We start from the raw sequence: 24,547 nt of genomic DNA on the forward strand, positions 1-24,547 counted from the left end.
ATAGATATTACTTGCCATAATTTTATTTTTCTTGTCTATATTCCACTACATTATTCACCAAATCAAATAGCTATATAAAAACAACACCTTCATCAATATAATGTCTTCCGCGAGATGTTCTTTTAAATCAACCGTTTAAATTTTTGTAGATGTAGTCATACAGAACAGAAAATCTAAAATAACAGCAGGTAAGATTGTTTTTTTTTTCTTACTCACTAAATGCAGCCACCAATCAGCAAGCGCTATCCAGGGCTGGTGTTGTGTCGAAATATCAAACCCCTCAGAATGTGGAACCCCGTCACTTCGGGAGGGTTGCAACTCCCGCAGCGCAACATGCTTGGAATTCCTAACACGAATACCGCGCATGCACACATTGCCCATTGGATATTGCTACCACAGATATACTAGATTGACCGTCGGAATGTGGAACCTCTGTCAGCACGCATGCGCACAATGACTTCCCAGCGGGTTGTCTCCTATATGTCACTTTAAGTTGCCTCTGTACTCAGACTACAAACTCTTGTCTTTTAAGTCCCCTGATAAGAAATCCTGCAGGTCTGGCCCATTCTGAATAAATTTTAATGTCTAAATATGCCTTTACTTGTTTGTTTTTCATTTAACAGATATTAACATCCAGTACAGAGGTTGGGGTAGTTTGCCTGATGAAAAGAAAGATTTTATTCAGAATGGGCCAGACCTGCAGGATTTCTTATCAAGGGACTTAAAAGACAAGAGTTGCGGTAGCAATATCTGATGGGCAATGTGTGCATGCGCGGTATTCGTGTTAGAAATTTCAAGTATGTTGGCTGCGGGAGTTGCGCATGCGCAAACCAATGGATTGAGTTCCACGTTCCGAGGGGTTATTTCGACACGACACCGGCTCAAAAGCTTACATTCCTGCTTTTTCAAATAAAGATACCAAGATAACGAAGATAAATTGATAATAGGAGTCAATTAGAAAGTTGCTTAAAATTGCATGCTCTATCTGACTCATGAAAGAAACAATTTGGGTTCATTATCCCTTTAATTTTTGAATATCAATTTTCAAGTTCCCATGAAATCTTATACTGTTTTGTATTTTTTATTTGTTGCAACATTTGAAAGATTTCCTGCACCTCTCTCTAAACATGGGTGCCGCCATTTTTTAACCTTCAATCCAGGTATCTAAAGGAGAGTTGCTGCACATGTGCAGACAAATCATCACTGGAAACCAGTGAAAGTTAGCGCTGCAGAATCTGTTGGCGCTCTACAAATACCTCATAATAATAAAGCTAGATTTCAACATGGCGCCACCCGTGACTAGAAGGAGGAGGTGAGGAATAATCTCAATACTACACTTATAAAAACATAATTTATGTAAGAACTTACCTGATAAATTAATTTCTTTCATATTAGCAAGAGTCCATGAGCTAGTGACGTATGGGATATACATTCCTACCAGGAGGGGCAAAGTTTCCCAAACCTCAAAATGCCTATAAATACACCCCTCACCACACCCACAATTCAGTTTAACGAATAGCCAAGAAGTGGGGTGATAAGAAAAAAGTGCGAAAGCATATAAAATAAGGAATTGGAATAATTGTGCTTTATACAAAAAAATCATAACCACCACAAAAAAGGGCGGGCCTCATGGACTCTTGCTAATATGAAAGAAATGAATTTATCAGGTAAGTTCTTACATAAATTATGTTTTCTTTCATGTAATTAGCAAGAGTCCATGAGCTAGTGACGTATGGGATAATGATTACCCAAGATGTGGATCTTTCCACGCAAGAGTCACTAGAGAGGGAGGGATAAAATAAAGACAGCCAATTCCTGCTGAAAATAATCCACACCCAAAATAAAGTTTAATGAAAAACATAAGCAGAAGATTCAAACTGAAACCACTGCCTGAAGTACTTTTCTACCAAAAACTGCTTCAGAAGAAGAAAATACATCAAAATGGTAGAATTTAGTAAAAGTATGCAAAGAGGACCAAGTTGCTGCCTTGCAAATCTGATCAACCGAAGCCTCATTCCTAAACGCCCAGGAAGTAGAAACTGACCTAGTAGAATGAGCTGTAATCCTTTGAGGCAGAGTTTTACCCGACTCAACATAGGCAAGATGAATTAAAGATTTCAACCAAGATGCCAAAGAAATGGCAGAAGCTTACTGGCCTTTTCTAGAACCGGAAAAGATAACAAATAAACTAGAAGTCTTTCGGAAAGACTTAGTAGCTTCAACATAATATTTTAAAGCTCTAACAACATCCAAAGAATGCAACGATTTCTCCTTAGAATTCTTAGGATTAGGACATAATGAAGGAACCACAATTTCTCTACTAATGTTGTTGGAATTCACAACTTTAGGTAAAAATTCAAAAGAAGTTCGCAACACCGCCTTATCCTGATGAAAAATCAGAAAAGGAGACTCACAAGAAAGAGCAGATAGTTCAGAGACTCTTCTGGCAGAAGAGATCGCCAAAAGGAACAAAACTTCCAAGAAAGTAATTTAATGTCCAAAGAATGCATAGGTTCAAACGGAGGAGCTTGAAGAGCCCCCAGAACCAAATTCAAACTCCAAGGAGGAGAAATTGACTTAATGACAGGTTTTATACGAACCAAAGCTTGTACAAAACAATGAATATCAGAACAGAACAGAAAGAGCAGAGATTTGTCCTTTCAAAGAACTTGCGGATAAACCTTTATCTAAACCATCCTGAAGAAACTGTAAAATTCTCGGAATTCTAAAAGAATGCCAAGAAAAATGATGAGAAAGACACCAAGAAATATAAGTCTTCCAGACTCTATAATATATCTCTCTGGATACAGATTTACGAGCCTGTAACATAGTATTAATCACAGAGTCAGAGAAACCTCTTTGACCAAGAATCAAGTGTTCAATCTCCATACCTTTAAATTTAAGGATTTGAGATCCTGATGGAAAAAAGGACCTTGCGACAGAAGGTCTGGTCGTAGCGGAAGAGTCCACGGATGGCAAGAGGCCATCCGGACAAGATCCGCATACCAAAACCTGTGAGGCCATGCCGGAGCTACCAGCAGAACAAACGAGCATTCCTTCAGAATCTTGGAGATTACTCTTGGAAGAAGAACTAGAGGCGGAAAGATATAGGCAGGATGATACTTCCAAGGAAGTGATAATGCATCCACTGCTTCCGCCTGAGGATCCCGGGATCTGGACAGATACCTGGGAAGTTTCTTGTTTAGATGAGACGCCATCAGATCTATCTCTGGAAGCTCCCACATTTGAACAATCTGAAGAAATACCTCTGGGTGAAGAGACCATTCGCCCGGATGCAACGTTTGGCGACTGAGATAATCCGCTTCCCAATTGTCTATACCTGGGATATGAACCGCAGAGATTAGACAGGAGCTGGATTCCGCCCAAACCAAAATTCAAGATACTTCTTTCATAGCCAGAGGACTGTGAGTCCCTCCTTGATGATTGATGTATGCCACAGTTGTGACATTGTCTGTCTGAAAACAAATGAACGATTCTCTCTTTAGAAGAGGCCAAGACTGAAGAGCTCTGAAAATTGCACGGAGTTCCAAAATATTGATCGGTAATCTCACCTCCTGAGATTCCCAAACTCCTTGTGCCGTCAGAGATCCCCACACAGCTCCCCAACCTGTGAGACTTGCATCTGTTGAAATTACAGTCCAGGTCGGAAGCACAAAAGAAGCCCCCTGAATTAAACGATGGTGATCTGTCCACCACGTTAGAGAGTGTCGTACAATCGGTTTTAAAGATATTAATTGAGATATCTTTGTGTAATCCTTGCACCATTGATTCAGCATACAGAGCTGAAGAGGTCGCATGTGAAAACGAGCAAAGGGGATCGCGTCCGATGCAGCAGTCATAAGACCTAGAATTTCCATGCATAAGGCTACCGAAGGGAATGATTGTGACTGAAGGTTTCGACAAGCTGAAATCAATTTTAGACGTCTCTTGTCTGTTAAAGACAGAGTCATGGACACTGAATCTATCTGGAAACCCAGAAAGGTTACCCTTGTCTGAGGAATTAATGAACTTTTTGGTGAATTGATCCTCCAACCATGATCTTGAAGAAACAACACAAGTCGATTCGTATGAGATTCTGCTAAATGTAAAGACTGAGCAAGTACCAAAATATCGTCCAAATAAGGAAATACCACAATACCCTGTTCTCTGATTACAGACAGAAGGGCACCGAGAACCTTTGTAAAAATTCTTGGAGCTGTAGCTAGGCCAAACGGCAGAGCCACAAACTGGTAATGCTTGTCCAGAAAAGAGAATCTCAGGAACTGATAATGATCTGGATGAATCGGAATATGCAGATATGCATCCTGTAAATCTATTGTGGACATATAATGCCCTTGCTGAACAAAAGGAGAGATAGTCCTTACAGTTACCATTTTGAATGTTGGTATCCTTACATAACGATTCAATATTTTTAGATCCAGAACTGGTCTGAAGGAATTCTCCTTCTTTGGTACAATGAAGAGATTTGAATAAAACCCCATCCCCTGTTCCAGAACTGGAACTGGCATAATTACTCCAGCCAACTCTAGATCTGAAACACAATTCAGAAATGCTTGAGCTTTCACTGGATTTACTGGGACACGGGAAAGAAAAAATCTCTTTGCAGGAGGTCTCATCTTGAAACCAATTCTGTACCCTTCTGAAACAATGTTCTGAATCCAAAGATTGTGAACAGAATTGATCCAAATTTCTTTGAAAAAACGTAACCTGCCCCCTACCAGCTGAGCTGGAATGAGGGCCGCACCTTCATGTGGACTTAGAAGCTGGCTTTGCCTTTCTAGAAGGCTTGGATTTATTCCAGACTGGAGATGGTTTCCAAACTGAAACTGCTCCTGAGGATGAAGGATCAGGCTTTTGTTCTTTGTTGAAATGAAAGGAACGAAAACGATTATTAGCCCTGTTTTTACCCTTAGATTTTCTATCCTGTGGTAAAAAAGTTCCTTTCCCACCAGTAACAGTTGAGATAATAGAATCCAACTGAGAACCAAATAATTTGTTACCCTGGAAAGAAATGGAAAGTAGAGTTGATTTAGAAGCCATATCAGCATTCCAAGTTTTAAGCCATAAAGCTCTTCTAGCTAAAATAGCTAGAGACATAAACCTGACATCAACTCTGATAATATCAAAAATGGCATCACAGATAAAATTATTAGCATGTTGAAGAAGAATAATAATATTATGAGAATCATGATCTGTTGCTTGTTGCGCTAAAGTTTCCAACCAAAAAGTTGAAGCTGCAGCAACATCAGCCAATGATATAGCAGGTCTAAGAAGATTACCTGAACACAGATAAGCTTTTCTTAGAAAGGATTCAATTTTCCTATCTAAAGGATCCTTAAACGAAGTACCATCTGACGTAGGAATAGTAGTACGTTTAGCAAGGGTAGAAATAGCCCCATCAACCTTAGGGATCTTGTCCCAAAATTCTAATCTATCAGACGGCACAGGATATAATTGCTTAAAACGTTTAGAAGGAGTAAATGAATTACCCAATTTATCCCATTCTCTGGAAATTACTTCAGAAATAGCATTAGGAACAGGAAAAACTTCTGGAATAACCACAGGAGATTTAAAGACCTTATCTAAACGTTTAGAATTAGTATCAAGAGGACCAGAATCCTCTATTTCTAAAGCAATTAGTACTTCTTTAAGTAAAGAACGAATAAATTCCATTTTAAATAAATATGAAGATTTATCAGCATCAATCTCTGAGACAGAATCCTCTGAACCAGAAGAGTCATCAGAATCAGAATGATGATGTTCATTTAAAAATTCATCTGTAGAGAGAGAAGTTTTAAAAGATTTTTTATGTTTACTAGAAGGAGAAATAACAGACATAGCCTTCTTGATGGATTCAGAAACAAAATCTCTTATGTTATCAGGAACATTCTGCACCTTAGATGTTGAAGGAACTGCAACAGGCAATGGTACATTACTAAAGGAAATATTATCTGCATTAACAAGTTTGTCATGACAATTAATACAAACAACAGCCGGAGGAATAGCTACCAAAAGTTTACAGCAGATACACTTAGCTTTGGTAGTTCCAGCACTAGACAGCGATTTTCCTGAAGTATCTTCTGACTCGGATGCAACCTGAGACATCTTGCAATATGTAAGAGAAAAAACAACATATAAAGCAAAATTGATCAAATTCCTTAAATGACAGTTTCAGGAATGGGGAAAAATGCCAATAAACAAGCTTCTAGCAACCAGAAGCAAAGAAAAAATGAGACTGAAATAATGTGGAGACAAAAGCGACGCCCATATTTTTTAGCGCCAAATAAGACGCCCACATTATTTGGCGCCTAAATGCTTTTTGGCACCAAAAATGACGTCACATCCAGAACGCCGACATTTTTGGCGCAAAAAGACGTCAAAAAATGACGCAACTTCCGGCGACACGTATGACGCCGGAAACAGAAAAGATTTTTTGCGCCAAAAAATTCCGTGCCTAGAATGACGCAATAAAATGAAGCATTTTCAGCCCCCGCGAGCCTAACAGCCCACAGGGAAAAAAGAGTCAAAATTTTTTAAGGTAAGAAAAAATGATTGATTCAAATGCATTATCCCAAATATGAAACTGACTGTCTGAAAATAAGGAATGTTGAACATCCTGAGTCAAGGCAAATAAATGTTTGAATACATATATTTAGAACTTTATAAACAAAGTGCCCAACCATAGCTTAGAGTGTCACAGAAAATAAGATTTACTTACCCCAGGACACTCATCTACATGTTTGTAGAAAGCCAAACCAGTACTGAAACGAAAATCAGCAGAGGTAATGGTATATATATAAGAGTATATCGTCGATCTGAAAAGGGAGGTAAGAGATGAATCTCTACGACCGATAACAGAGAACCTATGAAATAGACCCCGTAGAAGGAGATCACTGTATTCAAAATAGGCAATACTCTCTTCACATCCCTCTGACATTCACTGCACGCTGAGAGGAAAACCGGGCTCCAACTTGCTGCGGAGCGCATATCAACGTAGAATCTAGCACAAACTTACTTCACCACCTCCATAGGAGGCAAAGTTTGTAAAACTGAATTGTGGGTGTGGTGAGGGGTGTATTTATAGGCATTTTGAGGTTTGGGAAACTTTGCCCCTCCTGGTAGGAATGTATATCCCATACGTCACTAGGTCATGGACTCTTGCTAATTACATGAAAGAAATGTATTTAGCGTTTGATGTCCCTTTTGTGTTTCTTTACAACTGATGAATCCATTATACACAAAAGAGATATAAATTCTTAAAAGAGAATTTAAGCCAATAAACGTTCTCTTGAAGCTTCTGGCTCACTCCATATTCTCATTTGTTTTGTATCTTTTCATCTAACAGCTGTTTCTTTAAACTGTCAAAATACCAAGGTTCATTTTAAGCATCCAGTTTTGCATTGACCTTACATTTTTTAATATTTTTGTGGCCATCTCTCTTAAAACAGTAAACAGTATATAAAAAAAAACTTTCCTCTTTGTCTCCCAGCCATGGTAGAATTCAGTTTACACTTTATACAAACTAAACAAACAAAATCACAAATTACTATTTCATATTTAAGTCATCTTGACACTAGACTGATTGGAATCAGTAGCAGCATTTATCTTGGGGTATCTTTCACTGAATTGGTTGAACTGCTCACTATGAGAAATTGCTCAATTTTTATATTTTTTTTTAACCTTATATTATAATGTAGGTGTCTCTCATTCACATCCAGAACCCTTCATAGCGGGATAAACAGCTCTCAAGCTAAAATTTACCTTTCTAAATCTCTTTGAAGGACCTCACAGTACTGACGAGACTTCTTGCCAGACCAGAGAGCTTTAGATAATCAGCCCTAAAATTCTTTCAGAAAAAAAATACCAGCCATGGTACATGGTATAAAATTGTAGTCAGAAATTAAGGTTGCTAGGACTGACTTTAAACGTTTATTTGCTTATAGTTAGATTCAGACAAAACATTTAGTGGTTTCACAGATAATAAGACCTTTATTTCTATATATAATCTTTCTTTTCTACATTGACCTGAACCTTAAACATTGTGGCTATGTCGGTAAGATACTGGCTGGGTAGCAACATTAACCCTAAACAAGAACTTCTGATATATCTCTGTCTGTAAATGATGGAAACAAAACGATAAACAGAGCAAGCATGTTAGGGCTATTAAAAAAAGGTGAAGTGATACAATTTGGATAACTGGCTGTTTTGGTGAATAAGGATAACATTCATAAATACATAGGGGCCATTTATCAAGCTCCGTATGGAGCTTAATGCCCCTGTTTCCGCGCGAGCCTTTAGGCTCGACAGAAACAGAAGTTATGAAGCAGTGGTCTAAAGACTGCTGCTCCATAACTTATCTGCCTGCTCTGAAGCCGCGGACAGAAATCAACCAGATCGAATACAATCGGGTTGATTGAAACCCCCTGCTAGTGGCTGATTGGCCACGAATCTGCAGGGGGCGGCATTGCACCAGCAGTTCACAAGAACTGCTGGTGCAATGATAAATGCCGACAGCGTATGCTGTCGGCATTTATTGATGTGCGGCGAACATGATACACTACTTCGCACCATGTCCGCTCGCACATTGATAAATATGCCCCATAGTCTTAAATACTTATTTTGTGAACATCTCTAGGTGAAATGCAAATTTCACATAAAGGCAGGATGCAATTTCCATTGCTTAGAACACAGACATTTTCATTTTAATGTGAGTTTTTTCTTTTCAGATCTAGATCCATGATATTAGTTAACATTTTCAGTTTATTTTTGCTAAAAGTAGAGAAAGGAGTAAGAATGATTTTGTCTAACCTGTGTAGATGTATGGCAGGCTCTGGATAACCACCGTCAGCTGCACATGCTCGGTCATCAGGTTTCGTAACGGCTGTAGACTGGTGAGAAGCTCCTCACTGCCCTTCCAGATGTCCTGAGCCTCTCTGAGAGATTTCTGCACCTCTTTTACCTCAGTGAGTGATGAGCGGAGCTGTGATACACCTTGCTCTACCCCTTCCACGTAAGATTGCACTGCTGACTAAAGCACAGTGTTAATACTGCAGAATACAAAAAAGCTCCTAGATGCCAATTAAGGGCTAGATTACAAGTGGCGAGCTAAAGTTAGAGCGGGTTGCGATAAGTAATATCGAGAATGCATTAACTTGTGTGTGAGTATTACAAGTTGAAAGAAAACAGGTGCACTCATATGCTTAGCACATTTGAAGAACTAACGTAAAGTGTAAGTGGTAAAATAAAAATGCACCAATCACAACATAAGTATATTAAAACAAAGTGTTACACTCATATACAGTTTCTGATAAAAAATGATTCATATAAATAAAACAATTTATAAAGGTTAAAAGGTATATGGTATATGACAAGGTTTTTGACTGTAAAGGGTTATAATGAAAAAAAACAAAAAAAAAACAACATAATTTATGTAAGAACTTACCTGATAAATTCATTTCTTTCATATTAGCAAGAGTCCATGAGCTAGTGACGTATGGGATATACATTCCTACCAGGAGGGGCAAAGTTTCCCAAACCTCAAAATGCCTATAAATACACCCCTCACCACACTCACAATTCAGTTTAACGAATAGCCAAGAAGTGGGGTGATAAAAAAAGTGCGAAAGCATATAAAATAAGGAATTGGAATAATTGTGCTTTATACAAAAATCATAACCACCACAAAAAAAGGGTGGGCCTCATGGACTCTTGCTTATATGAAAGAAATGAATTTATCAGGTAAGTTCTTACATAAATTATGTTTTCTTTCATGTAATTAGCAAGAGTCCATGAGCTAGTGACGTATGGGATAATGATTACCCAAGATGTGGATCTTTCCACGCAAGAGTCACTAGAGAGGGAGGGATAAAATAAAGACAGCCAATTCCTGCTGAAAATAATCCACACCCAAAATAAAGTTTAATGAAAAACATAAGCAGAAGATTCAAACTGAAACCGCTGCCTGAAGTACTTTTCTACCAAAAACTGCTTCAGAAGAAGAAAATACATCAAAATGGTAGAATTTAGTAAAAGTATGCAAAGAGGACCAAGTTGCTGCTTTGCAAATCTGATCAATCGAAGCTTCATTCGTAAACGCCCAGGAAGTAGAGACTGACCTAGTAGAATGAGCTGTAATCCTTTGAGGCGGAGTTTTACCCGACTCAACATAGGCAAGATGAATTAAAGATTTCAACCAAGATGCTAAAAAAATGGCAGAAGCTTTCTGGCCTTTTCTAGAACCGGAAAAGATAACAAATAAACTAGAAGTCTTTCGGAAAGACTTAGTAGCTTCAACATAATATTTCAAAGCTCTAACAACATCCAAAGAATGTAACGATTTCTCCTTAGAATTCTTAGGATTAGGACATAATGAAGGAACCACAATTTCTCTACTAATGTTGTTGGAATTCACAACTTTAGGTAAAAATTCAAAAGAAGTTCGCAACACTGCCTTATCCTGATGAAAAATCAGAAAAGGAGACTCACAAGAAAGAGCAGATAATTCAGAAACTCTTCTGGCAGAAGAGATTGCCAAAAGGAACAAAACTTTCCAAGAAAGTAATTTAATGTCCAATGAATGCATAGGTTCAAACGGAGGAGCTTGAAGAGCCCCTAGAACCAAATTCAAACTCCAAGGAGGAGAAATTGACTTAATGACAGGTTTTATACGAACCAAAGCTTGTACAAAACAATGAATATCAGGAAGATTAGCAATCTTTCTGTGAAAAAGAACAGAAAGAGCAGAGATTTGTCCTTTCAAGGAACTTGCGGACAAACCTTTATCTAAACCATCCTGAAGAAACTGTAAAATTCTTGGAATTCTAAAAGAATGCCAAGAAAAATGATGAGAAAGACACCAAGAAATATAAGTCTTCCAGACTCTATAATATATCTCTCTGGATACAGATTTACGAGCCTATAACATAGTATTAATCACAGAGTCAGAGAAACCTCTTTGACTAAGAATCAAGCGTTCAATCTCCATACCTTTAAATTTAAGGATTTGAGATCCTGATGGAAAAAAGGACCTTGCGACAGAAGGTCTGGTCGTAGCGGAAGAGTCCACGGCTGGCAAGAGGCCATCCGGACAAGATCCGCATACCAAAACCTGTGAGGCCATGCCGGAGCTACCAGCAGAACAAACGAGCATTCCTTCAGAATCTTGGAGATTACTCTTGGAAGAAGAACTAGAGGCGGAAAGATATAAGCAGGATGATACTTCCAAGGAAGTGATAATGCATCCACTGCTTCCGCCTGAGGATCCCGGGATCTGGACAGATACCTGGGAAGTTTCTTGTTTAGATGAGACGCCATCAGATCTATTTCTGGAAGCTCCCATATTTGAACAATCTGAAGAAATACCTCTGGGTGAAGAGACCATTCGCCCGGATGCAACGTTTGGCGACTGAGATAATCCGCTTCCCAATTGTCTATACCTGGGATATGAACCACAGAGATTAGACAGGAGCTGGATTCCGCCCAAACCAGAATTCGAGATACTTCTTTCATAGCCAGAGGACTGTGAGTCCCTCCTTGATGATTGATGTATGCCACAGTTGTGACATTGTCTGTCTGAAAACAAATGAACGATTCTCTCTTCAGAAGAGGCCAAGACTGAAGAGCTCTGAAAATTGCACGGAGTTCCAAAATATTGATTGGTAATCTCACCTCCTGGGATTCCCAAACTCCTTGTGCCGTCAGAGATCCCCACACAGCTCCCCAACCTGTGAGACTTGCATCTGTTGAAATTACAGTCCAGGTCGGAAGCACAAAAGAAGCCCCCTGAATTAAACGATGGTGATCTGTCCACCATGTTAGAGAGTGTCGTACAATCGGTTTTAAAGATATTAATTGAGATATCTTTGTGTAATCCCTGCACCATTGATTCAGCATACAGAGCTGAAGAGGTCGCATGTGAAAACGAGCAAAGGGGATCACGTCCGATGCAGCAGTCATAAGACCTAGAATTTCCATGCATAAGGCTACCGAAGGGAATGATTGTGACTGAAGGTTTCGACAAGCTGAAATCAATTTTAGACGTCTCTTGTCTGTTAAAGACAGAGTCATGGACACTGAATCTATCTGGAAACCCAGAAAAGTTACCCTTGTCTGAGGAATCAATGAACTTTTTGGTAAATTGATCCTCCAACCATGATCTTGAAGAAACAACACAAGTCGATTCGTATGAGATTCTGCTAAATGTAAAGACTGAGCAAGTACCAAGATATCATCCAAATAAGGAAATACCACAATACCCTGTTCTCTGATTACAGACAGAAGGGCACCGAGAACCTTTGTAAAAATTCTTGGAGCTGTAGCTAGGCCAAACGGCAGAGCCACAAACTGGTAATGCTTGTCCAGAAAAGAGAATCTCAGGAACTGATAATGATCTGGATGAATCGGAATATGCAGATAAGCATCCTGTAAATCTATTGTGGACATATAATGCCCTTGCTGAACAAAAGGCAAGATAGTCCTTACAGTTACCATTTTGAACGTTGGTATCCTTACATAACGATTCAATATTTTTAGATCCAGAACTGGTCTGAAGGAATTCTCCTTCTTTGGTACAATGAAGAGATTTGAATAAAACCCCATCCCCTGTTCCAGAACTGGAACTGGCATAATTACTCCAGCCAACTCTAGATCTGAAACACAATTCAGAAATGCTTGAGCTTTCACTGGATTTACTGGGACACGGGAAAGAAAACATCTCTTTGCAGGAGGTTTCATCTTGAAACCAATTCTGTACCCTTCTGAAACAATGTTCTGAATCCAAAGATTGTGAACAGAATTGATCCAAATTTCTTTGAAAAAACGTAACCTGCCCCCTACCAGCTGAGCTGGAATGAGGGCCGCACCTTCATGTGGACTTAGAAGCAGGCTTTGCCTTTCTAGAAGGCTTGGATTTATTCCAGACTGGAGATGGTTTCCAAACTGAAACTGCTCCTGAGGATCAAGGATCAGGCTTTTGTTCTTTGTTGAAACGAAAGGAACGAAAACGATTATTAGCCCTGTTTTTACCCTTAGATTTTTTATCCTGTGGTAAAAAAGTTCCTTTCCCACCAGTAACAGTTGAGATAATGGAATCCAACTGAGAACCAAATAATTTGTTACCCTGGAAAGAAATGGAAAGTAGAGTTGATTTAGAAGCCATATCAGCATTCCAAGTTTTAAGCCATAAAGCTCTCCTAGCTAAAATAGCTAGAGGCATAAACCTGACATCAACTCTGATAATATCAAAAATGGCATCACAGATAAAATTATTAGCATGCTGAAGAAGAATAATAATATTATGAGAATCATGATCTGTTACTTGTTGTGCTAAAGTCTCCAACCAAAAAGTTGAAGCTGCAGCAACATCAGCCAAAGATATAGCAGGTCTAAGAAGATTACCTGAACACAGATAAGCTTTTCTTAGAAAGGATTCAATTTTCCTATCTAAAGGATCTTTAAACGAAGTACCATCTGACGTAGGAATAGTAGTACGTTTAGCAAGGGTAGAAATATCCCCATCAACTTTAGGGATTTTGTCCCAAAATTCTAATCTGTCAGACGGCACAGGATATAATTGCTTAAAACGTTTAGAAGGAGTAAATGAATTACCCAATTTATCCCATTCTCTGGAAATTACTTCAGAAATAGCATTAGGAACAGGAAAAACTTCTGGAATAACCACAGGAGATTTAAACACCTTATCTAAACGTTTAGAATTAGTATCAAGAGGACCAGAATCCTCTATTTCTAAAGCAATTAGTACTTCTTTAAGTAAAGAACGAATAAATTCCATTTTAAATAAATATGAAGATTTATCAGCATCAATCTCTGAGACAGAATTCTCTGAACCAGAAGAGTCATCAGAATCAGAATGATGATGTTCATTTAAAAATTCATCTGTAGAGAGAGAAGTTTTAAAAGATTTTTTATGTTTACTAGAAGGAGAAATAACAGACATTGCCTTCTTGATGGATTCAGAAACAAAATCTCTTATGTTATCAGGAACATTCTGCACCTTAGAAGTTGAGGGAACTGCAACAGGCAATGGTACATTACTAAAGTAAATATTATCTGCTTTAACAAGTTTGTCATGACAATTAATACAAACAACAGCCGGAGGAATAGCTACCAAAAGTTTACAGCAGATACACTTAGCTTTGGTAGTTCCAGCACTAGACAGCGATTTTCCTGAAGTATCTTCTGACTCAGATGCAACGTGAGACATCTTGCAATATGTAAGAGAAAAAACAACATATAAAGCAAAATTGATCAAATTCCTTAAATGACAGTTTCAGGAATGGGAAAAAATGCCAATAAACAAGCTTCTAGTAACCAGAAGCAAAAATGACGCCACATCCGGAACGCCGACATTTTTGGCGAAAAAGAACGTCAAAAAATGACGCAACTTCCGGCGACACGTATGACGCCGGAAACAGAAAAGATTTTTTGCGCCAAAAAAGTCTGCGCCAAAAATGACGCAATAAAATGAAACATTTTCAGCCCCCGCGAGCCTAACAGCCCACAGGGAAAAAAAAAGTCAAATTTTTAAGGTAAGAAAAAATGATTGATTCAAACGCATTATCCCAAATATGAAACTGACTGTCTGAAAATAAGGAATGTTGAACATTCTGAGTCAAGGCAAATAAATGTTTGAATACATATATTTAGAACTTTATAAATAAAGTGCCCAACCATAGCTTAGAGTGTCACAGAAAATAAGATTTACTTACCCCAGGACACTCATCTACATGTTTGTAGAAAGCCAAACCAGTACTGAAACGAAAATCAGCAGAGGTAATGGTATATAAATAAGAGTATATCGTCGATCTGAAAAGGGAGGTAAGAGATGAATCTCTACGACCGATAACAGAGAACCTATGAAATAGACCCCGTAGAAGGAGATCACTGCATTCAAATAGGCAATACTCTCCTCACATCCCTCTGACATTCACTGCACGCTGAGAGGAAAACCGGGCTCCAACTTGCTGCGGAGCGCATATCAACGTAGAATCTAGCACAAACTTACTTCAAACAAAGTTTGTAAAACTGAATTGTGGGTGTGGTGAGGGGTGTATTTATAGGCATTTTGAGGTTTGGGAAACTTTGCCCCTCCTGGTAGGAATGTATATCCCATACGTCACTAGCTCATGGACTCTTGCTAATTACATGAAAGAAAAAAAAAAAAATTATATATATATATATATATATATATATATATATATATATATATATATATATATATATATATATATATACTGTATATAAGTACATATGTATACGGGTGATTATATTATGTGTATTTGTATATGTGTATTTATTTGTTTATATTGTATATACGTACATATATACACATATATATATATATATACACACACACACACACATATATATATATATATATATAGAGAGAGAGAGAGAGAGAGAATATATATACATATATATATATATATATATATATACACACATATATATATATATATATACACACATACAAGCCCTTTCCACTCAAATACCTTAAAACTTTAAAATATTTAATAATTTTTTTAATGTAAATAATGTAAATATTTTACATTCCAATGTTATTCACTCAGAAAAATTGTTCCTTATATTTTAGGTATAGATATATATTTTACAAAAAAATCATCACATATTTATTTAAAAATGAAAAGAAAATTTTCTCCTATTTGAAGAACATTGGAATGTAAAATATTCATATATACCTTCGGATATAGCTCTGTAGGTCTTACGCGGTGTCAGGTTAGGGCACAACCGATATGTTAGTTTTTTTTGTTTTTTTTTAAAGTGAGCTTCAGTTAAGTTTAGGGAGAAGAGGTTAACGTGGTTGCGTTTTTCAAAGTCCTAAAGCTAGCACACATCATGCCTCGCTTGCAAACAATTTACTAACGTGCTAACCTGCCCGTGCTAAAAGTTTAGCGCCCCACTTGTAATCTGGCCCTAAATAGGCTACACGTCTTCATAGTAAGACATCTATTGTTTGCTTTCAAAACACAGAAAATTAGAGTAGATCTTTTTATACCTCATTAGGTTATTAGCAGAAATTGCACTTATGCATTTTTTTTTATTAAATCCTTGACATCTAAAACTAGCAGACATGCACATACCAAAAAAATTGTTTCAGATAAATTGTTCTCAATAAAAAAAGAAGTATTTAAAAAATTGTTTCAGATAAATTGTTCTTCTCAATAAAAAAAAAAAAAAAAGACTTTTATTAACCTAAGATACGCTCATGAGGATCATTCAGAATTTTTTTATTAATAAGGATCAGTGAAAACGTTATTTAGGACAAAAGAGTAGAAAATTGAGCAGAACTTAAAGTTCAAGGGACATGAAACCAATCATTTTTCTTTTATGAATTATATATTTTTTTTTTTTTTTTTAAATACTTCTATAATAAAATTTACTTGGTATCCTTTGTTGTAAAGCAGGAAGGTAGCCACATGAGTATGCACATTTCTCAAGCACTATATGGCCACAGTTCTGCAATATTTTACATTTGCATGAACACAACCACAAAATGCTGCAGACACGTGCATGCTAAGAATATGAAAACAAAGCACATTTTATAATAGAAAAGATATGGAAAAACTTGTATGAAAACATACACCCTATCTGAATATATGAAAGAATAATAAAAAGATCATTTTTAATTATTTATTTTTTAGTGGTGACTTTAATTCTGAATGGCTGACACAGAAATCAATGAAGAAGGACAATGCTGGATCACCCTTTTCCTCCTTTAGAGTTATGAGGGTTTTTTTTTTCCATTTTTAGTACAACTGCTTGAAAATGTTTGTTTAAATTCATCCAAATCCAAATGTCTATTTATTTAATGTATGTTTCTTTAGCAATGTTTTGAAGGTCTTCTCTTCTGCACCACTGACAGTGCAACTCGCTCTATGCATCAAGAAGTTGTGAGATAAACTTGGCGCCAGGGATCATAATGCAACCTGATCTATAAACTGTCTGTGATGAGGGTCAGGTCCAAATCTTTATGACTTTTTTCAAGTTGTGATGTTGCAGTGAGTTGGGTTTTTTTCAGTAAAACAGTAAAGTTTTATTAAATATAGGGCAATGTTTATAGTGTGCAAATCTGCACAAATCCTTATCAGGCCCCTGGTTTTATAGTTATTTTTTTTTTTTTAAATTGTGTATGTATTTAACAAGATTTTTCTTTAATAACGTTTGCTTATTCAACTGTTTTTTCTAATTCATATGTCAGCTCTAATTATGTAATGGATTGTTTTTTGTCCGTACAGCTATTACAAGTTGTTTTGCATGGAACTCTAACAAATGACAATTACTGACATTGCTGCTGTCCCTTGTTAATTGCTATAAGAGAATTACAAAGTGCTGATTTCTGTCTGGAGACATTTAATATGATGATACATTTACAGCAAGTACCCACTTTAAGTATTACAAGTCTTTACAAGTACATCATCAGCTCTCTTACCTTCAGTCTAGATTGTATGGAACTATTGCGCTGAGTCTCACGTCTCCTGTAATGCCCAAGTCTAGCTAGTTGATCTGAACGACAAAATATCCCAGAAGCCCATTTGAGAGCTGCTCCTCGTGCCAAATTCTCTGCTTTATCCAAGGCAAGGATCCCATAGTCTGAATTAGAAACAAATAATTAATGAGACATGTTACATTGTTAGGAACCTAGAGATATAGGGGCCTATCTATCAAGCTTCGTACAGAGCTTGAGGGCCCGTGTTTCTGGCGAGTTTGCAGGATCGCCAGAAACTGCTGCTCCATAACCCTGTCCGCCTGCTCTGATGAGGCGGACAGGAATCGTCGAGTACGATCGGGTTGATTGACACCTCCCTGCTGGCGGACGATTGGCTGCGAGTCTGCAGGGGGCGGGGTTGCACCAGCAGCTCACAAGAGCTGCTGGTGCAATGCTGAATACGGAGAGCGTATTGCTCGCCGCATTCAGCGATGTCTGTCGGACCTGATCCGAACTGTCGGATCAGGTCCGACAGACATTTCATAAATAGACCTCATAATCTAAAGGTAGATAGAGCTTTCTATGCAAAATATACAAAACAAGTGCTAAACCCTTTCAATAAATGTTTTATTTGCATGCAAACATTAATTGATTTCAATAAGTGAGTTTTCTTAAAGGGACCTGGAAATTAAAGGGCAATCGTAGTAATTAGCTTTGTTCACAGTAGCACAGTCATGCTGGAACAGGAAAGGGCCTTCAACAAACTGTTGCCATAAAGTTGGACGCACCCAATTGTCTAAAATATAATTGTATGCTGTAGCAAAGTGGTTTTCAAAATGTGAGGCAGGCATCCCCAGGGGGGTGCAAGCAGTGACACCACACTATCATATGGAAGCCACAAGCAGTAACTGACTTTGGCAAAACATAGAATGTTTTTTAATAGATGATGACACTTGCCATTTTGTGGTGGAATTAAGTAAATGGCAGCATGTAGGTGGTGGAAAGGCACTGAGTTGTCTAGATCCCTAATTGGTATTTAACACAGGAGTAACAAAGTGCAAATTGTAAAGTGAGTAAAGCACTCTTTTAGCTAAGGAGAATAAGCTCTTAAGATCTGTGTGTGAACCCTAGATCTGATGTAAATTCCCAAAATTAAAACAAAAAATAAATACAAATGTATTAAAAGAGAAAAATAAAGTAACATCTATTATGGGGGGCACTGTCTTGTAAATTTCATCAGAGGGGAGGCCTACCGCCTAAGACTTTAAAAACTCCTGCTGTAGCATTATAGTAGGGATGTCCATATACTTTTGGTCACATAGTATATATATAAAACTTTTGGCCACATAGTAAATATATATATATATATATATATATATATATATATATATATATATATAAAATGCTTTTAAAGTGATGGTAAATCCTAGCGTTTTTGACCCCTGTGCTCTCTAAAACCCCTAACTTCCCCCAAAACTGAAAGACTTGGGTCTGTTTATACAAAAGCCTAGTTTGGTAAAACAAAAGATGACCCTAGAGCAATGGACTCATTATCTATCCACCAGGAAAGGGATTATTTTGCTCTGAAATCCAGAAGGATTTTCTGAGAGAGTGAAGTATGATCCTTGCACCATTGCCAAAGCATACAAAGCTGGAAAGGTTTCATGGGAAACTGAGCAAATGGAATAGCATCTGATGCTGCTATCATCAGACCTACACCTCCATGCAAAGAGCTACTGTGGGAAAAAGAAGTGACTGAAGATTAGAACAAGCTGTGAGAAATTTCAATCTCATTTGATCTGTCAAGGATAGTCTCACAGAGATTGAATTTATAATGACAACTAGGAATATTACCCTAGTAAGAGGAGTAAGAGAACTCTTTGGAAAATTGATTCTCCAACCATGCCTTTGAAGAAACAACAAGAGTCTGTTTGTATGAGTTACTGCTAAAGGTAAAGATGGAGCCTGAACCAAATATCAACCAGGGAAAGAACCACTGAAATACCCTGAACTCTTATCACAAATAATAGAGCTCCCTGCACAGTTTTATAAATTCTGGGAGCAGTAGCCAGACCAAACAAAAAAGCAACAAACTGAAAATGTTTATCCAGGAAAGCAAATCTTAGAAACAAATAATGATCCCTGTGAATATGAATATGAAGATAAGCATCCTTTAAATCTATTGTAGTCATAAACTGCTCCTGTTGAACAAGAGGAAGGATAGTCTAAATTGTCTCCATCTTGAAAGACAGAACCTGGAGGAACCTATTTAAAGTCTTTAGTCCTAGAACTGGCCTGTAAGTTCCCTCCTTCTTTGGAACAATGAAGAAGCTGGAATAAAATCCCTGGCCTTGTTCCAAAATTGGTACTGGGACTATAATCCCCATAGATTCCAGATCTAGGACTAACGAAAAAAAGACTTTTGTCTTTATAGCAATCTTCAGAATATGAGACAGAAGAAACCTTCAACAGGGAGGTCTTGATTTGAAACCTATTCTGTATCCCTGAGAGACTATATTTATAAGCCAGGGATCCTGAAAATATTGAGACCAAATCCCCTAAAAAAGGCACAATCTGCCCCATACCAGAAAATCTGGATCAGGGGCTGTACCTTCATGCTGACTTTGAAGAGGAAGTAGGCTTCTTATACTGTTTAGCATTGCTCGTTTTTTTAATTTGGCTTCCAGGGAAATCTGGAAGAGCCCTGCTTTTGAGATATTTGGTTTCTAGATTGATGAAAGGAATGAAAACGATTAGAAGCCCTGTTCTTTACCCTAGGACATTATATCCTGAGGAAGAAAAGCTCCTTTATCTACAGTCAAAGTAAAAATAATAGCATCCAGACAAGGTCCAAATAAAGTCCTTCCCTGAAAAGGGAGAGACAAAAGCCATGACTTAGAAGCCATGTCATCTGACCATTATTTTAACCACAAGGCCCTTCTGGTCAGAACTGCTAATGCCATATTCTTAGCATTAATCTCAATAATGTCAACAATATCATCAAAAAAGAAAGCATTAGCTAACCTTAAAAGTTTCAAATGATTCTGAAACTTATCACCAGCAGATTCATCTGAAAACCAGAAATCACTGGTCTAAAGAGAAAACCTGCTTGCTGAAAAGCCATTTTATGAAAATACTCTATCAATAGGGTCCTTGAAAGAAGTATTATCCTAAAGGGGAATAGTAGTACGCTTCACCAAAGTAAATATAGCACCCTCCCGCTTAGGATTAGTTTCCCAAAGCTCTAGGTTAGCAGCAGGTAAAGGAAACATCTTAGTAAATTTTAATACTGGATTAAAGGGAATACCAATCTTAGACCACTCTTTAGAAATCAGTTCAGAGATAGAAACGGAAATTTGAAAAAGGAACTTTAGGACCCTGAATCCTTAAACTACATAATACTTCTCTTAAGAGAGAATAAAGTAGCTCAAGGGGGATATCTATCAAGCCGCATTTAACGGCACCAATATGCTCGCCTAACATCGTCTAACATTGCGGCCGCGGACCTGAATACGATCTCCATATTTATAAAAAAAGCCGGCAAAAAGCCGTGCACCAAGTACGGGGCGATGAGCAGCGGACTGTTGTTAACTAGCAGTCATTGATCTTGCTGCTATTCAGCTTTTTATCAACTTTATTTATACCCTTTCACTAAACGCCGCCACTATACTAAAATGTTTAACCCCTATCCCGCCGCTCCCGGACACCGCCACAACTAAATAAAAGTATTAACCCCTATCACGCCGCTCCCGGACCCCACCACAACTAAATAAAAGTATTAACCCCTATCCTGCCACTCCTGGACCCCACCGCAACTAAATAAAAGTATTACTCCCTATCCCGCTGCTCCCAGACCCCAACACAACTAAATAAAAGTATTAACCCCTATCCCGCCACTCCCAGACCCCACCGCAACTAAATAAAAGTATTAACCCCTAAACTCCTGACCTCCCACATCACTAACTAAACCTATTAACCCCTAAACCGCCAGCCCCCCACATCGCCATAAACTAAATTAAGCTATTAACCCCTAAACCTAACAACCCGCTAACTTTACATTAAAATTAAAACATCCCTATCTTATAATAAATTAAAACTTACCTTTAGAATTAAATTAAACTATATTAAACTATTAATTAACCTACCCTAACTATTATACTAAAATTACATTAAACTACCAATTAAATTAACTATATTACATATTAAAAAAAACTAACCCTACTCAAATTATTTAAATCTACAATTAAAAATTACTAAATTACAAAAAAAAAAAAAACCGCTATGTTACAAAAAATAAAAAACACTAAATTACGGAAAAAAAACCCACAGTATCAAAAATAAAAACAAATTACACCTAATCTAATAGCCCTATCAAAATAAATAAAGCCTACAATAAACTACCAATGGCCCTTAAAAGGGCTTTTTGCGGGGCATTGCCCCAAAGAAATCAGCTCTTTTACCTGTAAAGAAAAATACAAACACCCCCCAACAGTAAAACCCACCACCCACACAACCAACCACCCCAAATAAAAACCCTATGTAAAAATCCTAAGCTCCCCATTGCCTGAAAAGGGCATTTGTATGGGCATTGCCCTTAAAAGGGCATTTAACTCTTTTACTGCCAAGACCCTATTTTAAAAATAAAACCCACCCAAAAAAACCTTAAATAAACCTAACACTAACCCCCGACGATCCACTTACAGTTCTTGAAGTTCCGCTTGAAGGATCCATCCAGCCAGCAAGAAGTCTTCATCCAGGCGGCAAGAAGTCTTTATCCGGGCGGCCTCTTCCATCTTCATCCAGCCGGTGAAGTCTTCATCCATGCGGCCTCTTCAATCTTCATCCATCCGGCACGGAGCGGGTCCATCCTGAAGAAATCCGACGAGGAGCTCCTCTTCAATACGGTCTCCGCCGTAAACTTGATCTTGAATGCAAGTGACATCATCCAAGATGGCGTCCCTTGCATTCCTATTGGCTAAAAGGTTCCAATCAGCCAATAGGATGAGAGCAGCTCTCATCCTATTGGCTAATTGGAACAGCCAATAGGATTTTAGCGGCTCTAATCCTATTGGCCAATTAGAACCTTTCAGCCAATAGGAATGCAAGGGACGCCATCTTGGATGATGTCACTTGCATTCAAGATCCAGTTTACAGCAGAGACCGTATTGAAGAGGAACTCCTCGTTGGATGTCTTCAGGCTGGACCCACTCCGTGCCGGATGTCTTCAGGATGGACCTGCTCCGTGCCGGATGGATGAAGATAGAAGAGGCTGCCCGGATCAAGACTTCTTCCCGCCCGGATCAAGTCTTCTTGCCGGCTGGATGGATCCTTCAAGCTGAACTTTGAGAACTGTAAGTGGATTGTTGGGGGTTAGTGTTAGGTTTATTTAAGGGTTTTTTGGGTGGGTTTTATTTTTAGAGTAGGGTCTGGGCAGTAAAAGAGCTAAATGCCCTTTTAAGGGCAATGCCCATACATAAGCCCTTTTCAGGGCAATGGGGAGCTTAGGTTTTTTTAGATAGGTTTTTTAATTGGGGGGGTTGGTTGTGTGGGTGGTGGGTTTTACTGTTGGGGGGTGTTTGTATTTTTCTTTACAGGTAAAAGAGCTAATTTCTTTGGGGCAATGCCCCGCAAAAGGCCCTTTTAAGGGCTATTGGTAGTATATTGTAGGCTAGGGTTTTTTTATTTTGGGGGGCTTTTTTATTTTGATAGGGCTATTAGATTAGGTGTAATTCATTTTTATTTTTGATACTGTGGTTTGTTTGTTTTTGTAACTTAGTTTTTTGGTTGTTTTGTAACTTAGTAATTTTTTATTGTAGATTTAAATAATGAGTAGGGTTAGGTTTTTTTTAAAAAATGTAATATAGTTAATTTAATTGGTAGTTTAATGTAATTTTAGTATAATAGTTAGGGTAGGTTAATTAATAGTTTAATATAGTTTAATTTAATTCTACAGGTAAGTTTTAAGTTATTATAAGATAGTGATGTTGTAATTTTAATGTAAAGTTAGCGGGTTCTTAGGTTTAGGGGTTAATAGCTTAAATTAGTTTATGGCGATGTGGGGGGCTGGCGGTTTAGGGGTTAATAGGTTTAGTTAGTGGTAGTGATGTGAGAGGCCAGGGGTTAATACTTTTATTTAGTTGCGGTGGGGTCCGGGAGTGGTGGTATAGGGGTTAATAACTTTATTTAGGTTGCGGCGGGGTCCGGGAGCAGCAGAATAGGGGTTAATACTTTTATTTAGTTGCGGTGGGGTCTGGGAGCAGCGGGATAGGGGTTAATAACTTTATTTAGGTTGCGGCGGGGTCCGGGAGCGGCAAGATAGGGGTTAATACTTTTATTTAGTTGCGGCGGGGTCGGGGCAGCAGACTAGGGGTGTTTAGACTTGGGGCTTATGTTAGGGTGTTAGGTGTAAACTTTACTGGTTTTCTACTATAGAAATCAAAAGGATATCTGGCAGCATCGAACATGAGCTTTCGCTGCTTTCAGACTCCCATTTATTCCTATGGCATCTGCAGTCTCCAGGGTGGCGGATTGAAAACCAGGTATGCTGGGCCGGAATAGCCGCGAGCGTACCTGTTAACTATTTGATAACTTTTAAAAAGTGTCAAATAGTGCCGAATGTGTATTCGGAACATCTGTAATGACGTAAGCATCAATCTGTGTCAGATTGAGAGCGGCGGATCTCATGTTACGTCACAGATTTAAACTTTTGCCGGTCTGTAGGCTTTGATAACTAGGTCGAATCAAGCTCACCACAATTACGCTGCGGAATTCCAGCGTATTTGCGGTTGACGGCTTGATAGATATCCCCCCAAGTTTGAACATAAATGAGAATTAATCTGTATGCTGATCAGAAATCAATTCCTGATTATCTGAAAATATCTCACCTTCAGAAGACAATTCCTCAGAAGCTTAACAGATTGTTATATTTAAATCAGAAAAGCTAGACGAAGGGTTATCAGAAACCAACCTTTTGTGGTTACTTGGAGGAGGCATAGCCCCAACCATCTCAACAGTTGACAGTACAAATTCTTTAAATCCTAGAGCAAAATCTGAAGAACTCGC

General features: G+C 38.0%; 1 protein-coding gene across 1 annotated transcript in view; it reads right to left on the reverse strand.

Moving 5' to 3' along the window:
• EXOC3L1 (exocyst complex component 3 like 1) overlaps window positions 1–24,547 on the reverse strand; it is a 146,415-nt gene that overhangs the window by 119,424 nt on the left and 2,444 nt on the right. Inside the window, exons 2-3 of the mRNA XM_053702850.1 lie at window positions 17,489–17,649; window positions 8,830–9,049 (exon numbers count right to left, since the gene is read on the reverse strand). Coding sequence (XP_053558825.1) covers window positions 8,830–9,049; window positions 17,489–17,649 — 381 coding nt within the window. The remainder of the gene's footprint in view (window positions 1–8,829; window positions 9,050–17,488; window positions 17,650–24,547) is intronic.

The sequence above is a fragment of the Bombina bombina genome, chromosome 1, assembly GCF_027579735.1.
Source record: "Bombina bombina isolate aBomBom1 chromosome 1, aBomBom1.pri, whole genome shotgun sequence".
Classification (NCBI taxonomy): Eukaryota; Metazoa; Chordata; class Amphibia; order Anura; family Bombinatoridae; genus Bombina; species Bombina bombina.